A 17,122-nucleotide genomic window follows, 5' to 3' on the forward strand; every position below is an offset into this window, starting at 1 on the left:
AATTAAGCCTGTATGCACTGCCTCTCTATGGACTCAGTTTTATAATCTATATGTAACTGGCCTTCACTGCAAGAAACAGGCCTTTTAACCTAATGTAAAGGAAAGCGAACAGATTTCTGTGCATGCCGATAATCTATAGCACTTAGCCTCAAGTCCATATTCTATTATTCTCATGACCAGTACTTCTGGCAAGTGGAATATTTTTCATTTAGTTGCCCCTGGAAAATCAAGTTTGTACTGACAATTGTATGCCTACGTCTCTCTTATTTATTTATTTATTTATTTATTTCCAGTATTATTAATATTATTTATTGAATAAATAAAGAAGCCTGGGATGTCAATGACTATGTGCCTATTTTCAGACCTGAAGACACGATGTTCTTTCACAATATGACATAAACTGCAGTCTTGAGTTGTCACCACCACAACATGTATAACACAAGATACCTTCAGCCCTTTTAGTTCTTCTGTAATGGTATTGATGTCCCTCAAAAGGACCAGGCCTTCCTGCATCGCCCCCAAGGAGTGTTTTTGTCCCTTGAGCTGGGCCATAAGGTCTTGCCATTGGTGCACAATGTCATTTTGCCTGGATGGGAAGGAAAACAACAACAACATGGTATATCAAAAGATTCTGAGCAGAACTACGTATTTCAAGGAATCATAGGGAAAACAATGAAAATGTAGGCCCTTGTCAAGTTCCCTCATGATTCCCATGTGGCTAGTTCATTTAACTAAACCACTGAAAATGGCTGGGGAAACAGAAAGGTCTTTCTTAGCTTGGCACTGAAATGATAGAAGTGTTGGATCTAACCAGTGCTTTTCTTCTAGGAAAAAAAGGTGCCGGTGCTGTGTACCCTTGAGTAACCCCAGAAAAAAACACTGGCTTTAACCATAATTCTGATGATATTCTGCCAAGACACTGCACAGCAGGCCCTTGTGTCACCAATAACACGCCTCACCCAGTGCTGAAACATGGAGAAGGGTCTTCTCCCAATATTTTATTTGAAAAATAATAATCAGAATGTTTCTTTTTTAAAAAAATTAAAAATCAGTACACTGTCTATAAGGTAAAGGTAAAGGACCCCTGACCATTAGGTCCAGTCGTGACCGACTCTGGGGTTGCGCACTCATCTCGCATTATTGGCCGAGGGAGCCGGCGTACAGCTTCTGGGTCATGTGGCCAGCATGACAAAGCCGCTTCTGGCAAACCAGAGCAGCACATGGAAACGCCGTTTACCTTCCCGCTGTAGCGGTTCCTATTTATCTACTTGCATTTTGACGTGCTTTCGAACTGCTAGGTTGGCAGGAGCTGGGACCAAGCAACGGGAGCTCACCCCGTCACAGGGATTCAAACCGCCGACCTTCTGATCAGCAAGCCCTAGGCTCAGTGGTTTAACCACAGCGCCACCTGGGTCCCTATTCACTGTCTATTCAAAAGCACTAATGAGAAGCATGATGGTGAAATCCATCGCCATTGTTAATCTCTATCATTGCTGTCTTTCTGAAAAGGGAAGCTATAGTATTCATGCTACCAACACAACTATTTTCTATGTGTACTTCTAATTCTCCTTAAAGCTACTGTATTCCTGCTTCTCCCACCTCCCCAAACCACACACCGCCACTTTTCAGCTCACTTCTTTTCAATCTGGATCTTGCCATGGTAATTCTCCTCCTTGATTTCTGAAGCCATCTTAGACAGTGCTTTGAAGCGTAGGTTTCGGGAAAGCATATCCGCCTCAATGGCTTCAAGCTTTCTTGTGGCTGCCTGATGTTCCTCCACACTCTCAGGCTGCCAGTCGTTCTGCTTCTTTATTATCCCTCTCATGTCCTCCAAGTAGGCCTCGCGAACAGCTGCTTTCTTCAGAAATCTCTGGGCGAGCTGCTCAACTCTCTCCAGCCTCAAGAGCTCCTCCTGGATTGCTTTTCCTCGGTTGTGTTCTGCCTTCTCCAAAACAACCCATTCCTTCTCCAAATCTCTCAGTGTCTTTCCTTCAGGAGGCAGGTAGGCACGTTGGTTGTGGGCTCGCTGTTTGGTTCTGATGTGGAAGAAATTGGCTTCAATGATTCCCTTCTCCCGGTATTTGGGAGGCTTCTCCACAATGCGGAAGGTCTTAAAGTCGCCCATGAGAAGGTGCATCTCCTTGAGGGAGTTGGGAAAGAAGCGATCGTCCAGTTCCACCACTTTGAGCTTTATCCATTTCAAGAGCTCTGAGACCATTTGCTCATACTGGAACTTCAAGTCATCCGTCTCCTTCAAGAAGAACACAATCTGGGGGGGGGGCAGGCAAAAGAAAAAACTTTATCATACAACCTAGCTTAGTTTTATGGCTGACTTCAGTCAATCCAGGTTTTTGGTGAGACTAGGATGAGAGATTTGTTCCTTAGCCACAGATAATAACCATATCTAAATCTGAATTTGTGTTTCAGTGGGTGGTATGAAGTGTTCATTAGGGTGGGTAGAGGATAGATCTGGTGTTAAAGGCTGCCAGTGTGGTAGTGCAGTCTTTTTCTGTATATACCCTTTTCAACACCAACTTTGTTGGACTGGTCATGTTGTTCGGGTGCCTGATGATCGTCTTCCAAAGCGACTACTCTATTCCGAACTTAAAAATGGAAAGCGCAATGCTGGTGGTCAACAAAAGAGGTTTAAAGACTGTCTCAAGGCAAATCTAAAAAATATGTAGTATAAACACTGACAACTGGGAAACACTGGCCTGCGAGCGCTCCAGTTGGAGAACAGCCTTTACCAAAGGTGTCATGGGCTTTGAAGAAACTCGATCTCAGGACGCAAGGGAGAAACGTGCTAAGAGGAAGGCATGCTTGGCAAATCCACACTGTGATAAACTCCTGTCTGGAAACCAATGTCCCCACTGTGGAAGGATGTGTGGATCCAGAATTGGCCTCCACAGCCACTTACATTGTTAAAAACCATGTTTATGGAAGACAACCTTACTCAGCTATGAGTGATTAATCCAGAATGCGGCAGCTAGACTGGTGACTGGGAGCAGCCACCGAGACCACATAACACCAGTCTTGAAACACCTGCATTGGTTCCCAGTACGTTTCCGAGCACAATTCAAAGTGTTGGTGCTGACCTTTTAAGCCCTAAACTACCAGACTTTTAGAGGACATTTGAAGGCAGCCCTGTTTATGGAAGCTTTTAATCTTTAAGAAATTAGTGTATTTTAATATTTCTGTTGGAAGCCGCCCAGAGTGGCTGGGGAAATGCAGCCAGATGGGCGGGGTATAAATAATAAATAATAATAATAATAATAGTAATAGTAATAATAATAATTATTATTACTACTACTACTACTACTACTGCTACTATATAAACAAAGATCCAGAAATACACCCCCCTCCACCAGTCTGCAATTTTCTGTTTTTGACTATAGGTTAGCAACCCACAACCTTAATGAAGACTCCTGGGTTCATTCATTTAAATTTAAACATGGGACGCAGCTACACTGGCAAAGAAAAAACGCTTTATACATGTTGCATATGCATTCCATCTAACACTGTGACACCAGATGGCGCTGTGGAGTTCCGTTTCTGCTAACCCGATTTCTCATGCAGAGTTTGCAACGTGTTGAACTGCTTCTTTGATGTGTCTAGATCCAGCTTTGCAGCTTTGTTGCCAAAACTCTCTGATAGGGGCCTGCAAGTAGTTGCTTCCCGTAACTAATATCAGAAGCGCCCATCAGCATATGATGAGAAGGGACTCTGTGACATGGTACCATCCAGTACAGGGTTTGGCGTTACCAGAGAAAGCCTTGATTCTGTTAGTCAATTTGAACTATCAGCATTAAGCATAAAATATCTGCACCTTCCCTGTGGGGACTGATAGACAGTCATGTTCATTCAGCACCGGACACAAAGCCTATGGAAGCATCTCCAGCGTGCAAAGAGTAACCCATCTTTCTCACATTGCCCTCCCCTTTCATTTGCTATTTTTGGTTTCCACTTCTTAATCCTAGCTTCGAAAGAGCTCAAAAGGAAATGCCCCAAACTACAGCAAACTACAACAGACAACGCAGGACAATGCTCCATGTCACTCTCGAGGATGCCTCGGCCGGCCCCCAATTGTTTCCTTGAGTTAATGAGGAAGGTGCTGAAACCGAATAAAAAAACCAATGAGCTGCAAGTGCTAATCTGCTTGCATCCATTTCAGAGCACACAAATAACAAAGCAAGCCCGGCCCCAGGCAGGAGAAGGAGCAAAACAGCAGCACCAACCTTGAGTGCAGGAAAAGCTGCTTGAGGCATTAGGGCTCCCTTCTGTATGTTCTGCCATCGCACCCAGTTCTCGCTGAAGGATCCTAACAAATGCATGGTCACTGGAGGGAGGGGAGGGTGATTTACCTCACTGCATGGATTCCTTCTGCACTCCCTGGTCACCCACTAGTCTTAGCGCATACTGAGTCTGCTTTGACACAAGGGAGGCTTCCCTGCTACAATCCTATTAGGGAACTCAGAGCTGCCTTATTGACGGTGACTGAGGTCAGGGAGAGATTATCATGTCTCCCTGTGTTTGTTTAGGAAGGGAGGGAGGAGAAGGAGAAGGGCTCTGTGTGAAAGAACCCCCAAGAAAGAATCCGAGTGGGAAGGAAAACCATTAAAGCGAGAAGCACACAAAGGGCAGAACTCTGACACGGCCACTGTCGGAGGCAGTATGCTTCTGAATTGCAGTTGCACTCAGGTCCTGCTAGAAGTCTTCCAATAGGCACCTGGTTGACCACTGTGAGGCTGGCCCAATCCAACAGAGCTAGTCTTAGGTTCTTATAAAACTTGCAACGGGAATATCATGGAAGCATAGAATTGTAGAGTTGGAAGCGACCCAAAGGTCCAACCACCTGCAATGTAGGAATATATGGGGATATGTAGTAGAGCATGTGTACTAAGTGTGTGTGTGTGTGTGTGTGTGTGTGTTTCTGTCCCTTTCCACGGTCACTGTATCTGTGAAAGCCCAAGCTAGCTTTGGCTCCACAGAATGGTATGGAACAATTACAAAACTTTGGCATCAGATTGGAGGAGATCCCAGATTTTGTGGTTCCTATTTAATAAAGCTTCTGGTTGGCTCTTTTGGCACTGGCAAAGGTCTACCTAGTTCTTCAGCCAGAACGTATCCTACTGGGCTTGCCTGCTTGTCCATGGTATCCTTGAATGTATTTTATATGAAGATGAGCCAAACATTGCAAAAACCTGCTGACGTTTGCCCTACGCAAAGGAAACAAACTGCAATGAGTTTTCCTACTGCATAAGCATTTGCCTTTTGACCATGGAGGGCTTTTTCTTAAGCTGACTGTAGAGGAGAACATTGACTTTTATTCTTCCTGTGAAAAGCCCTTGGCATTATCCACAGATTACATACGTGAGAACTGATCCCACAACTGATTTAACCCATGGAGAGAATTTACTTGAGAGACAGGGTATGCTAATTTATGTGCACTGACTTTGGTGAGCCTTTTCTGGACAGTCTGGTCCTGCTTCAGCCTGGAAAAGTAATGGTAGTAGAATGAGACGTAAGTCATGATGGACCTCTCATCTGGAAATGGCACCGCCACATCCTCAGCATCCAGCAACTTTGTGATTCCCAGCTGCTTCTCTGCCACAGTGAAGGCATTATTTAGGTTGCTGATGGGCTGGTCGTGCCTCAGGGAGCTGTACTGGATGAGATCAGGCCTGGGGAGATGAAAGAAGGGGTGATGGGGAAACATACAAAGAAGGTTATGTTTCGAAAATGAGGCGAGGTGCACACCAATACTTGCATGTAAAGTCGAGCGTGCCTGAGAAATACTACCTAAAGTGCATTTCAATCTTCCGTTCACTACCCTTTATTTATCCAAGCAATTCTTTTGCTTCGCTTTTCAGTCAAAAAGGCTTACATCAGATCAAATGAAAACAAGGCAGCACTGGTTCATGGGTTTGCAATCTGAAAGACACGGCACATAAGGAAAACGGAATGGGTGGGAAAGGGAAAACAAGCAGATACAGGCATCTGTTCTCAGATGGCTATCTGAAATGGAAGTGGTTCAGAAAGAGGAAGACTCCATTGAAGCTGGTCTCTCAGCAGAGCCCAAAGAATGGTGTTGGTTGGCCATTTCCAATCTCTCCTTCTGGTTCAAGCTGTTGGAATTTCTAGTACACGTAGTTAAAAGAGGCAAGTGAGGATGGGAGGAGCAGAGAGAAGCCACAGCCAGATTTAGAAGCCTTGAATTCAATCTCCAGTTAGCTAGGGTGCTGGGTGTGTCCTGGGGCAGACCACATTGTGGGGGATGCTGCTAGGGCGAGACTGTGGGAAGCAGGTCCAGGGACCAGCTCCTTAGGGTAGGTGAGGAGGTGTGCATACAATGACACCATTTCAATGACAGTCTTCACAACATCCTTCCTGTAAAAAATGACTTTATTCTTTAACACGGGGTGCTGTTGTGGAGCAGAGCTCCAGACAATCTCCTTCACCACCTTCGTTGCTCTGGACGAATAAGGCTGATCAAGAAATCTGATCAGGCATTAGCAAGGGAATAAATGGAGAAGAGAAGGTTAAGGGGTGATATGATAGCCGTGTTCAAATATATAAAAGGATGTCATATAGAAGAGGGAGAAAAGTTGTTTTCTGCTGCTCCAGAGAAGCGGACACCGAGCAATGGATTCAAACTACAAGAAAGAAGATTCCACCTAAACATTAGGAAGAACTTCCTGACAGTAAGAGCTGTTCAGCAGTGGAATTTGCTACCAAGGAGTGTGGTGGAGTCTCCTTCTTTGGAGGTCTTTAAGCAGAGGCTTGACAGGCATATGTCAAGAATGCTTTGATGGTGTTTCCTGCTTGGTAGGGGGTTGGACTGGATGGCCCTTGTGGTCTCTTCCAACTCTTTGATTCTATGATTCTATGATTTTGTTTTGAGAAAAAAGAAAGCATAAGGGTCCCATTTGTTCCCTTCTTGCTGCCCGGTAACTGGTGGCAAGGGAGAGGAAGCACAAAGGATCCACCATGGGAGGTGGAAGAAAAACCGAAACCTGAATTTGAGAAACAATCCCTATTGCCCAGTTCAAGCCCCTAACAGCTTATTGCATCAAGGAAGGTGGGCTTTGGTGTCAGCCTCGGGCTATGAACTTGGCTTCTGATGTTAAAGTGAGAGAGAAATCTATTCTTGGGAGCTCAGAAGTCCTGCACCAAAGAGTGTGGAAATCCCCAATTCTTTATCCCAACCCATCCCAATCCTTGTGGAATTCAACTTACATTTTTTGAAAAGCACCATTTTATCTCTAGTAACTTTTCTGAGCTTATTAACAAATAATTTCCATTTGTCTAACATGATACTGTGAGCAAAAAGTTATTCAACTTGTCAGATTTGATCACTTTCTCCATTAAAGATTTACGGAAAAGTCTGAGCTACTGCTGCAGGATCTCCTAGTTCTCCTTTACCTGTGAGCATGAATGAGTGCATTGAAGGCTAACCCGTCACTCCAGCTTTTGGAGAAGTCTTTCACATTGACATTGGGGTAACTGGCAGTCTTATACTGGCACCAGACCAGCAGGGCATCATTGGCAGAAAGGACTTCGGCTTTAGCTCCAAACTCTTCCTAGAAACATACCAAGGAGAGAAACCTCAAAGGACAATTGCATATATAAATGAAAATCTGCCATGCAACAACACATCCAGATTTGAAAACTTCTCACAAGTTTGCTCTAAGATGAAAACTTTTTTTAAAAAACAAACTGAAATGTAAGGATTTATAATTATACATTTAGTGAGGCATTTTCTATCTACAGTTTGTTTACCACATTATTAGATGCATGTCACAGTGGGGGGGGGAGTTACTGTGCTAGGTAAAGTTAAATTAGGTAAAGGTAAAGGGACCCCTGACAATTAGGTCCAGTCTCGGACGACTCTGGGGTTGCGGCACTCATCTCACTCTATAGGCTGAGGGAGCCGGCGTACAGCTTCCGGGTCATGTGGCCAGCATGACTAAACCGCTTCTGGCAAACCAGAGCAGTGCACGGAAACGCCATTTACCTTCCCGCTTGAGCGGTCCCTATTTATCTACTTGTACTTTGCTGTGCTTTCGAACTGCTAGGTTGGCAGGAGCTGGGACCGAGCAACGGGAGCTCACCCCGTTGCGGGGATTCGAACCGCCGACCTTCTGACCAGCAAGCCCTAGGCTCTGTGGTTTAACCCACAAGTAAAGTTAAAGTAAAGTAAGTTAAATTACCCTCAAGTAAAGAGGCTCTCTCTCTGCCACTTCCCCTATTCAAATGAATAATACATTTTGAATCCTTTACTTAGACTAGGCTTTCAATCTAATTAGAAACCTAAGAGTCAAATTTCAGTTTGCTAGGGATCAAGGACATTTTGGAACAACAGAAGAGCTGATCATTCTCACAAAGCAAAGAGGACAAAGGCTTTTAAATAACAGTTTTACCTTATCAAGTCTGATGGATGCAATTTGAAATCTGAGGATAATTATCCACATTAAACCCAGAATGAGAGTTCGGTCCCCATCTACAATGTTCTCAGGTCCAATTACTTTCACCTGTACCTGTCAAATGCACAAATGTAGTTTTCCAGCAATTATTACCATTGTCAGTTTGTTTCTATAAACCCCATGAGGTTCCAGGGCAGGTTACAACAATGTAAAAACACAACTTTTTATAACCTGAGGCTTTAAACTTGTTTTAACTAGTTTCAGTGTTGCATTTTTACATTGTTGTAACCTGCCCTGGAAACTCAGGGGGGGGGATTAAGAATGGGTGGATGCGTGGATGGATAAAGCAGAAGTGGTCAGCCTATGGCCCTTCAGATGTTGTTCAACTGCAACTCTCATCAGTGCCAGTCAACTTTGTGAATCTGCAGTTGGAGGATGGATGGTGCTAATAAATTGAGTTTGAATCCTGACAAGACAGAAGTACCGTTCTTGGGGGACAGGGGGCGGGCGGATGTGGGGGACTCCCTGGTTCTGAATGGGGTAACTGTGCCCCTGAAGGACCAGGTGCGCAGCCTGGGAGTCATTTTGGACTCACAGCTGTCCATGGAGGCGCAGGTTAATTCTGTATCCAGGGCAGCTGTTTATCAGCTCCATCTGGTACGCAGGCGGAGACCCTATCTGCCTGCGGACTGTCTCGCCAGAGTGGTGCATGCTCTAGTTATCTCTCGCTTGGACTACTGCAATGCCCTCTATGTGGGGCTACCTTTGAAGGTGACCCGGAAACTACAATTAATCCAGAATGTGGCAGCTAGACTGGTGACTGGGAGTGGCCGCCAGGACCATATAACACCAGGAAATTCACTGGTTCCCAGTACGTTTCCGAGCACAGTTCAAAGTGTTGGTGCTTACCTTTAAAGCCCTAAACGGCTTTGACCCAGTATACCTAAAGGAGCGTCTCCACCCCCATCATTCAGCCTGGACACTGAGGTCTAGTGCCAAGGGCCTTCTGGTGGTTCCCTCACTGTGAGAAGTGAAGTTACAGGGAACTCGGCAGAGGGCCTTCTTGGCAGTGGTGCCCTCCCTGTGGAATGCCCTCCCTTCAGATGTCAAGGAGATAAAGAATTACACAACTTTTAGAAGACATCTGAAGGCAGCCCTGTATCAGGAGGTTTTCAATGCTTGATGTTTTATGTTTTTAAATATGCTATAATCTGCAAGAGTGGCTGAGGAAAAGTACCCAATTCACAGAACACACACAATTATCAAAATATATCAACTATTTCCAACATTAAAAAAGAAATAGGGGGAAGACTTTAACCTTTCTATGGGACTGAAACAATGGTTTAAAACTGTTCCAATACGGTTAATTAACATTACTCTTAAAGAGAATTTCTTCAAATTTGTGTACCAATGACACCTGACGGCATATAGATTAAGCATTAATTTATAAATATGCAACCTCACACTGTCCTGCAACTTGACAAGTCTGCATTTGTACTTTTACATTCTCACCTTGGTTTTGAGGAATTGGATAGCTTTGCTGTTGTTCTCCAGAAAATGAACCCTCATTTTACCCTTGTTTGGTCTGGGCAGTTGCTCAGCAGACAGCAGCTCTAACAGCTGCAGGAGATAAATGCCATCTTTCAGTTCAGTATAGAGATCATGAATCCTAATGTCCACCTGAAAAATGAAGCATCAAAGAATTCAGCCAAAATTTCACAGCTAATGACATGGACAGATGTCACACAAGGATAGGGAATGGCAAGCAAGTGTTGTAATTGCTGTTTGAGTGGCATGAAGAGAAGAGAAGAGAAGAGATGATTTGCTTCTGAGCCAATTGAATTCACATCATTTAATATTCTGAACAGGACTGCACATGGAAAGAAACTATAGGTAAGTCTGAACAACTTCTCCATACTCCTTTACCTACAAGTGTCCTCCATGGATTCTTGACAAATATCCCTATTCTAGTCATGTTCTCGAAGCTACGAACATGAGTTTGACCAAACTGCGGGAGGCAGTGGAAGACAGGAGTGCCTGGTGTGCTCTGGTCCATGGGGTCACGAAGAGTCGGACATGACTAAACAACAACAACAACAGTCAGCTAAAAGCGTGACTGGAATATTTGCAGCCTTCAATCCATTCACTGATAAACTGCGAGAATCTTCATTTTAAACACATTTTTAGCAACAGTTTGGAGCTTCTGACTGCAACTGCAATTTCCTGTTACAGATGGAGGTACAGATAGAATTTCCACAGCTTCCCAAACTCTGTAGGGTTTCAGTCAAGGTCTTTTACTCATTCAGCTGTGAGTCATCAGATTGTACTTGTCAAGATGTGTCATTCTTAATGCTCTACTTTACACCAATTACAAGCTAATATAATATTTATGACTAGGCAGTTAATGTTTTAACATCCACCCAGAAGATATTTCAGTTGTCAGAGCTGGACCAAGACATTTTAGTCACTCATTCATTTAATTCCATTTATGAATTGCTCCCTCAGAAAGCAGTAAAAAACCATTCAAATCCAGTACAGATAAAGACTGCAGTGACAATAAAATCTCCACTTAAAAGGCTTCAACATGCACCAAAAAGATGCTAGAGGTGGCACCTGCCTGGTATGCAAGAGGGAAGTTCACAGTTGGTGCCTCCACACTAAAGGCCTGATTTCTACTTCATAGGGAACAGACATCTGGATGAGATGGTATCCACAGGAGGCCATCTCCAGTAAAAGCACAGTGATTGGTTGGGAATTATAAGGGGTGAGATCAGATATCCTGGTACCAAGCCTGGTACCAAGGTTTTGCATACATGTGCTAGCTCAGGCATCCCCTAGCTGCAGCCCTCCAGATGTTTTGGCCTACAACTCCCATGATCCCTAGCTAACAGGACCAGTGGTTGGGGAAGATGGGAATTGTAGTCCAAAACATCTGGAGGGCCGAAGTTTGGGGATGCCTGTGCTAGCTGCTTGAACTTAGCCTGGTAGCGAATTGGCAACCAGAGCTGCTGCTTTTTGTTGCAGCTTCTGGAACAATGATTGACCTTTTAAAGTTGTCAAGTTACTAAAATGTTTAAGTAATAGCAAATTGTGCTAAGGCACAATGGTTCCAGGTGCTGCACTAATGCTTTGCCCAGGCTGTTGTTTGTTTTGCAGCCATCTTGAATGAGGTAACTTTAGATGTCAATGGAAGTTCAAAAGGCATTGTTTACACTGTTGCAGCTCGCAATTAATGATATTGTATGGATAAAGTTTGTCAGGGGCTTTCCATGAGTTGTTTGTCGCGCCACCAAGGAAGTCTTTAAGCTGATCACATCTGAAGGAGCTTGAGGAAAGTACCTACACCATGTTTGTAGAACACATTGTTGATCCAGTTGGTGAACGTTTTCTTCTGCATGGTCATACGCTGCTCTTGCAGCTTTTTGAACTGTCCTTGTACATATTCTTCCTCCATGGTGCCCTGAAAACAGAAACATTCCAACATGACTCCTCCCAAAATAACCATGCATCACCCATCCCAGCTTGCTGCCAATTCTCTTGCATTCTTGAGCTTGCATTCTCCTTGAAGCCAAGATTATGCATTCAACAGAAAACTACCAGCCAAATCTGACAGCCCACGTTCTTCCGTTTCACTCCCTCTCTGGTCAGAGCCAATTTCACACATCCTGCAATGCATTTCTTGCCAAAAGGAAGTGGGTTCTGCTACCCATCAACTAATAAGCTGAGAACAACCAAGGAAGATCTCTATTAAGCTGAAGACATTTTGGAAAGGTATCAGGTTAAAGTGTTAACAAAACTGCAACAAGGAAAACTTAAATACTAGTTTTGGCATTTCAACACTGAAATAAAATTAACAGTGGGGGGTGGGCATGCCTTTCTTCTAATCTCTGTGCTGGTTTTATTGAAAGGCAAAGAACTTCAGATTCCACCCCAAGAATGCAGTGTTAGCAGTTTTGGGGCGTGGACATAGCTCAGCAATAGTCCATCTGCTTTGCATGCAGAAAGTTCCAGTTCAATCCCTGACATCTCCTGGTAGGAATGAGAAAGACTACTTACCTGAAACCCTGAAGAAATGCTGCCAGCCAGTCTAGACCAGAGGTTTCCAAGCTCCCCCTGCCCCCATGGAGCCCTTCAATATTTCTGAGGGTCTTGGTCGAACACTTGATGGTTTGTGAGCACAATTTTCCGTTTCCGAGCACAATTCAAAGTGTTGGTGCTGACCTTTAAAGCCCTAAATGGCCTTGTTCCAGTATACCTGAAGGAGCGTCTCCACCCCCCATCGTTCTGCCTGGACACTGAGGTCCAGTGCCGAGGGCCTTCTAGCGGTTCCCTCGTTGCAAGAAGCCAAGTTGCAGGAACCAGGCAGAGGGCCTTCTCGGTAGTGGCACTCGCCCTGTGGAACGCCCTCCCATCAGATGTCAAAGAGAAAAACAGCTACCAGATTTTTAGAAGACATCTGAAGGCAGCCCTGTTTAAGGAGGCTTTTGGTCTTTAATCGATTATTTTATTCTTCTGTTGGAAGCCGCCCAGAGTGGCTGGGGAACTCAGCCAGATGGGTGGGGTATAAATAATAAATTATTGTTGTTGTTGTTGTTGTTGTTGTTGTTGTTGTTGTTGTTGTTGCTGTTGTTATTTGCCTGCTTGTTGTATGTCACAGGCCGTGCTAGAAGCTGCATGGTTTATAATTTTATTTTTACAGACATGCCAGGGATCACCTGAATGTGGTTCACAAACCATACTTTGGGAACCCTTGAAATAAACAATACTGAGCTAGATGGACCAAATGTCTGGCTCAGTATAAGCTTCCTGTTACTAACAAAGAGATATTGGAAGCAGTTCCAGAGACTGAGTTGAGGGCAAGGGCTCCCCCCAAAATGTAGCTGCCTCCTATTGATGGGCCCCTGTGGTTACTTGAGGAGAGGCGTCTTTTGCATACACAAGAGTGCTGGACTCCTTGGTAAACCTCATATATTCTTAACTCAGTTTGCTCTTAATGACAGCCTGCTTTTCTGGTTCCACTTGCACTAGTTTCTAAGTAATTGTGCTTTCTGAAGAAAGACACCAGCATTCTGCCTGCCTAATTTGTACACCAAGGAGATGCTCCTTGTTTTAAAGCCATTTTCCTTATTTCCCCCCATTTGTAACATGAACTTGGTTAGGTCAGTTAATATTTGCTATATAAAAATAATTTCTTTGATGATTAGTTTCATCAAAACTTCAGAAAAATTAGCATTCGTGTGAGATGCCATCATTTCTTACTTAACAAATCCAACACACAGGACACAATTGGTTCACCCAAAAATGTACTTGCGCTCCCCACAACCAACTTTTATGGTGAAGTGACTGAATAGTGGTGTTTGAAAGATTTTTGTGGTCAGATCTGGTCTTAGGGGATGTGGTAGATGAGCCACAACCAAAGTCTCCTCAGACCTGATTCAATGTATATGAAGTGTGCTCAAATATTGTTTAAATGATGCCGGTCACTATTTGCTGGCAAAATATATCCCAGCAACATGTATTTCTGGGAAGACAAAATGCTGGGATCCTGTTTTTTTCTGTTCATACCAGGACTCCACATGTTCAAGGGTCCTCATGCACAGTGGGAGAATTAACTTTTTTCAAAAAGCTGCTTAAGACAGAAATCTAATTTTCTGAAGCAGCCCTTTCACCCCTCAAGGCAACTGCTGGAAGGAGGATATTTTGCCCACAATTCATCAGCTCCCACACATTTCGGGAAGTCCTCAGCACTTTTTTTTCTTCCTGAATAAGATACATTATCCTCCTTGCCTTTCTCTTGCTTAACCTCTGGTCCCAGGAAAATGGCTGGATCAAAACCAAAATCAGCTAAAAATAATTATGCTTTCTGTTGTCATTTCTTACCTTTTTCCTTTTGCACATGCAGTACCATACAATAGGACTGTCAGTTCTTTTTAGAACATCTCGCCTGTCACTTGTAAGAACATACCTTCTCGCAAGGATAACATTCGTCTTCAAGCAATTCTGAGATGACTTAAATGCCTATACCCTCATTTGCCCCATCCACAGAAAGCAAAGGAATTCCTTGAAGTCTAAACTTACCCAGCCTTGTAAAGATGTCCCTTTGAAAGCCAGCAAGACACCATTCAATAGAATAAACACTTTTACTCAAGAACTGCTGGTTTATTCTGGCATTCAAAGTGACCTTTGAATACTGTGACAGCGAGAAAGTATTTATAATCTATATGAAAACTCTACACCTGGCCAGGGAGGGGAAAGGTCATTAGAATATTGGGGGTAAAGGTTCTCAGCAGAATGGTTATGATATATCTGCAGCAGTTCAAATGCTGACATAATGTACTAGAACGGGAAGTTGGGCTCTGATACCAGCAGGTGCTTATGATAAAGAAAATATGTACCTCCCACGCTAAGTTGGAGTAAATTATTCCAGTCACTACCCGGCCCATAGTACAAGGCTTTATATGACAAAAGTAATTCCAATATAAGTATAAAAATAGATTGCCAAGTATTGGAATTAGAAAGCCTTCATTTAATAAGTTGATTTACAGTACAGTGGTGCCTCGCTAGACGAATTTAATTCGTTCCACGGGTCTTTTCTTATAATGAAAAATTCGTCTAACGAATCCCATAGGAATGCATTGAATTTTTCTTTTTTTTTTGCCCATAGGAACGCATTAATTGAATTTCAATGCATTCCTATGGGAAACCGCGATTCGCTAGATGAATTTTTCATAAAACGAATGTGTCTAGCGAGGCAACCTCCGCTCAAAAAATCCTTTCGTTAAGCGGAAATTTCGTTAAGCAGGGCATTCGTTAAGCGAGGCACCACTGTATTGGACCATTGGCTGCAGGTAGCCTGCCAAAAGTTTATTCCATAGAAAAATCAATCCTATATAAAGAACCAAAGAAATTCGAGTATTCCTTCAGGTTCACCAAACCTTGTGCTAAGGCAACTGATTTTCAGTAGTAATGGAGCACAGCAGGACCTGAGAGTAATGATCAAAAGAAAACAAGCTACCCGAATAATCCTGGGGACCCCTAGTTTTCACCACTTGTGCAACAGGCTTACGTTCTTCAAAGAAATGGCTACCCTTCCAGTTTCCAATAAGTGGAGTGATGTTCTGCTCTTTTGTACCTGAACTATGTTAGGAAATCTGTTTACAATTCCATAATTAAAGCATTAATTCTTAAAAGACTGGAATAATTTTCTAATATATCTGAGAGACCACTGTAAACAGTTGAAATCATTGGCAGGAATACAATGACACTTGTAATGTAACATGGATTTTGGATACTTACGATTATATAATAGACTAGCTGGCCCGGCTACACGTTGCTGTAGGTCATCCCTACAATTCCCCCCACCCTGTCCCGATCCATGACTTATCCCGCCCCTCCTCCCTCCAACCCCGTGGCTCATCCCTGTGTTTCGGTAGGATACCCTTCCCCCCGTTTTCCCCGGGGAGTGTTGTCCCCTCCCCCCTGTATCTCCATACATTGGCCCCTGCACACACATTGTGAACATTTTTATATATTTAGATTAAAATTTTTTGAAATAAGAACATGAGAAGCAGAAGTTATTATTGTTTAATTTTATTTTTGGGGTTGTCATTTATTTTGGTGGGTATTGTATGATTTGGGCGTTGTTGTGTGTTTTGGTTTTTTTTTTGTTATTTGCATTTTCTAATTTTGGAGTAGGTGACCCAGAGAACCCAGAGAACTACTTTAATAATCCTGACCGGGGTGTGTGTGTCAAATAGCGAAGACCCACAGCCCCGTAGCAACAGAAGGCAAGTTCTGAAGCACCTGAGCTCTTCGGTTCCATAAAAAACCCAGGAAGTGGCAAAGGGAAGGTAGGAGATTGTAAATCAAGGGGGGGGGGGGTTGGCCACTGTAAATATCCGAGGACTTAAACTGGAGAGAGAAAGCTTGCAATCAGTCATAGTATAAAGCCTAGATTAAAAGGGACATGACTGCCCTTACTTAAAATGGCCGCCGGAGCCTCGCATGTGACACAATGCCCGCTAAATTTTAAAGTAAAAACCCCTTGTCATGCCCCCAAGTGCGTTGCTGTGGGTTATCTCCCCCCCCCGGGCCTAGTGGGGGCCTGGCGGTCTTCAGAGCTTTTGCTGGTGATGTCTAATTTGTGCGCCACTTTTTTGCGTTTAATCACTATTTAAGGTATGAAAGCTGTGCTTTTTTGGAAATATTTTCATGCCAGATGCTTCACTGATGGGCAAGGTACGCTTTGTCCTAATTTGATGCAATTTGGTTCAGCAGTTACAGAGAAAGGCTGTGACCTCTGTGCGCGCAATGCCTACATTTATATATATATAGATTACAGGAAAAGATGCAGGGGGGAAAATTGAGAATTGGAACCCATGGAGGGGGGAGGTGGAGGGCTCAAGGTTTGAAAGAACCACTTTTTTAAGGTTTGAAAATATTATGTTTATGGTGTAAAATTTTGAAATCTTCCAATTTCCTGTCTATAATTTGGCAATAATATTTTTGAAATTTAAATCCAGAAAAGATACAATGCAATAATACCAAATTACCAAGTTCAGTACAGTACTGAGGTTGCAATGTATCAGCTCTAGAACTTTTATATAGGAAGTCCAACTCCTGCAATACTACCTTCTAACCACTGGAGAGCAGCCCTTCACAGGAATAGACAAATGAATAAACCAACCACAAGTATGCAA

At 43.5% G+C, this 17,122-nt stretch overlaps 1 protein-coding gene across 1 annotated transcript in view; it reads right to left on the bottom strand.

The window, feature by feature from the left end:
- SPTBN5 (spectrin beta, non-erythrocytic 5) overlaps positions 1-14,980 on the bottom strand; it is a 113,789-nt gene extending 98,809 nt beyond the window's left edge. The window contains exons 1-8 of the mRNA XM_060273618.1: positions 14,502-14,980; positions 11,767-11,883; positions 9,936-10,103; positions 8,421-8,537; positions 7,423-7,580; positions 5,453-5,681; positions 1,635-2,269; positions 448-586 (exon numbers count right to left, since the gene is read on the bottom strand). Coding sequence (XP_060129601.1) covers positions 448-586; positions 1,635-2,269; positions 5,453-5,681; positions 7,423-7,580; positions 8,421-8,537; positions 9,936-10,103; positions 11,767-11,877 — 1,557 coding nt within the window. The 5' untranslated portion in view covers positions 11,878-11,883; positions 14,502-14,980. The remainder of the gene's footprint in view (positions 1-447; positions 587-1,634; positions 2,270-5,452; positions 5,682-7,422; positions 7,581-8,420; positions 8,538-9,935; positions 10,104-11,766; positions 11,884-14,501) is intronic.
- Between the last annotated feature and the right edge of the window lie 2,142 nt (positions 14,981-17,122).

The sequence above is a fragment of the Zootoca vivipara genome, chromosome 1 (assembly GCF_963506605.1).
Source record: "Zootoca vivipara chromosome 1, rZooViv1.1, whole genome shotgun sequence".
NCBI classification, from domain to species: Eukaryota; Metazoa; Chordata; class Lepidosauria; order Squamata; family Lacertidae; genus Zootoca; species Zootoca vivipara.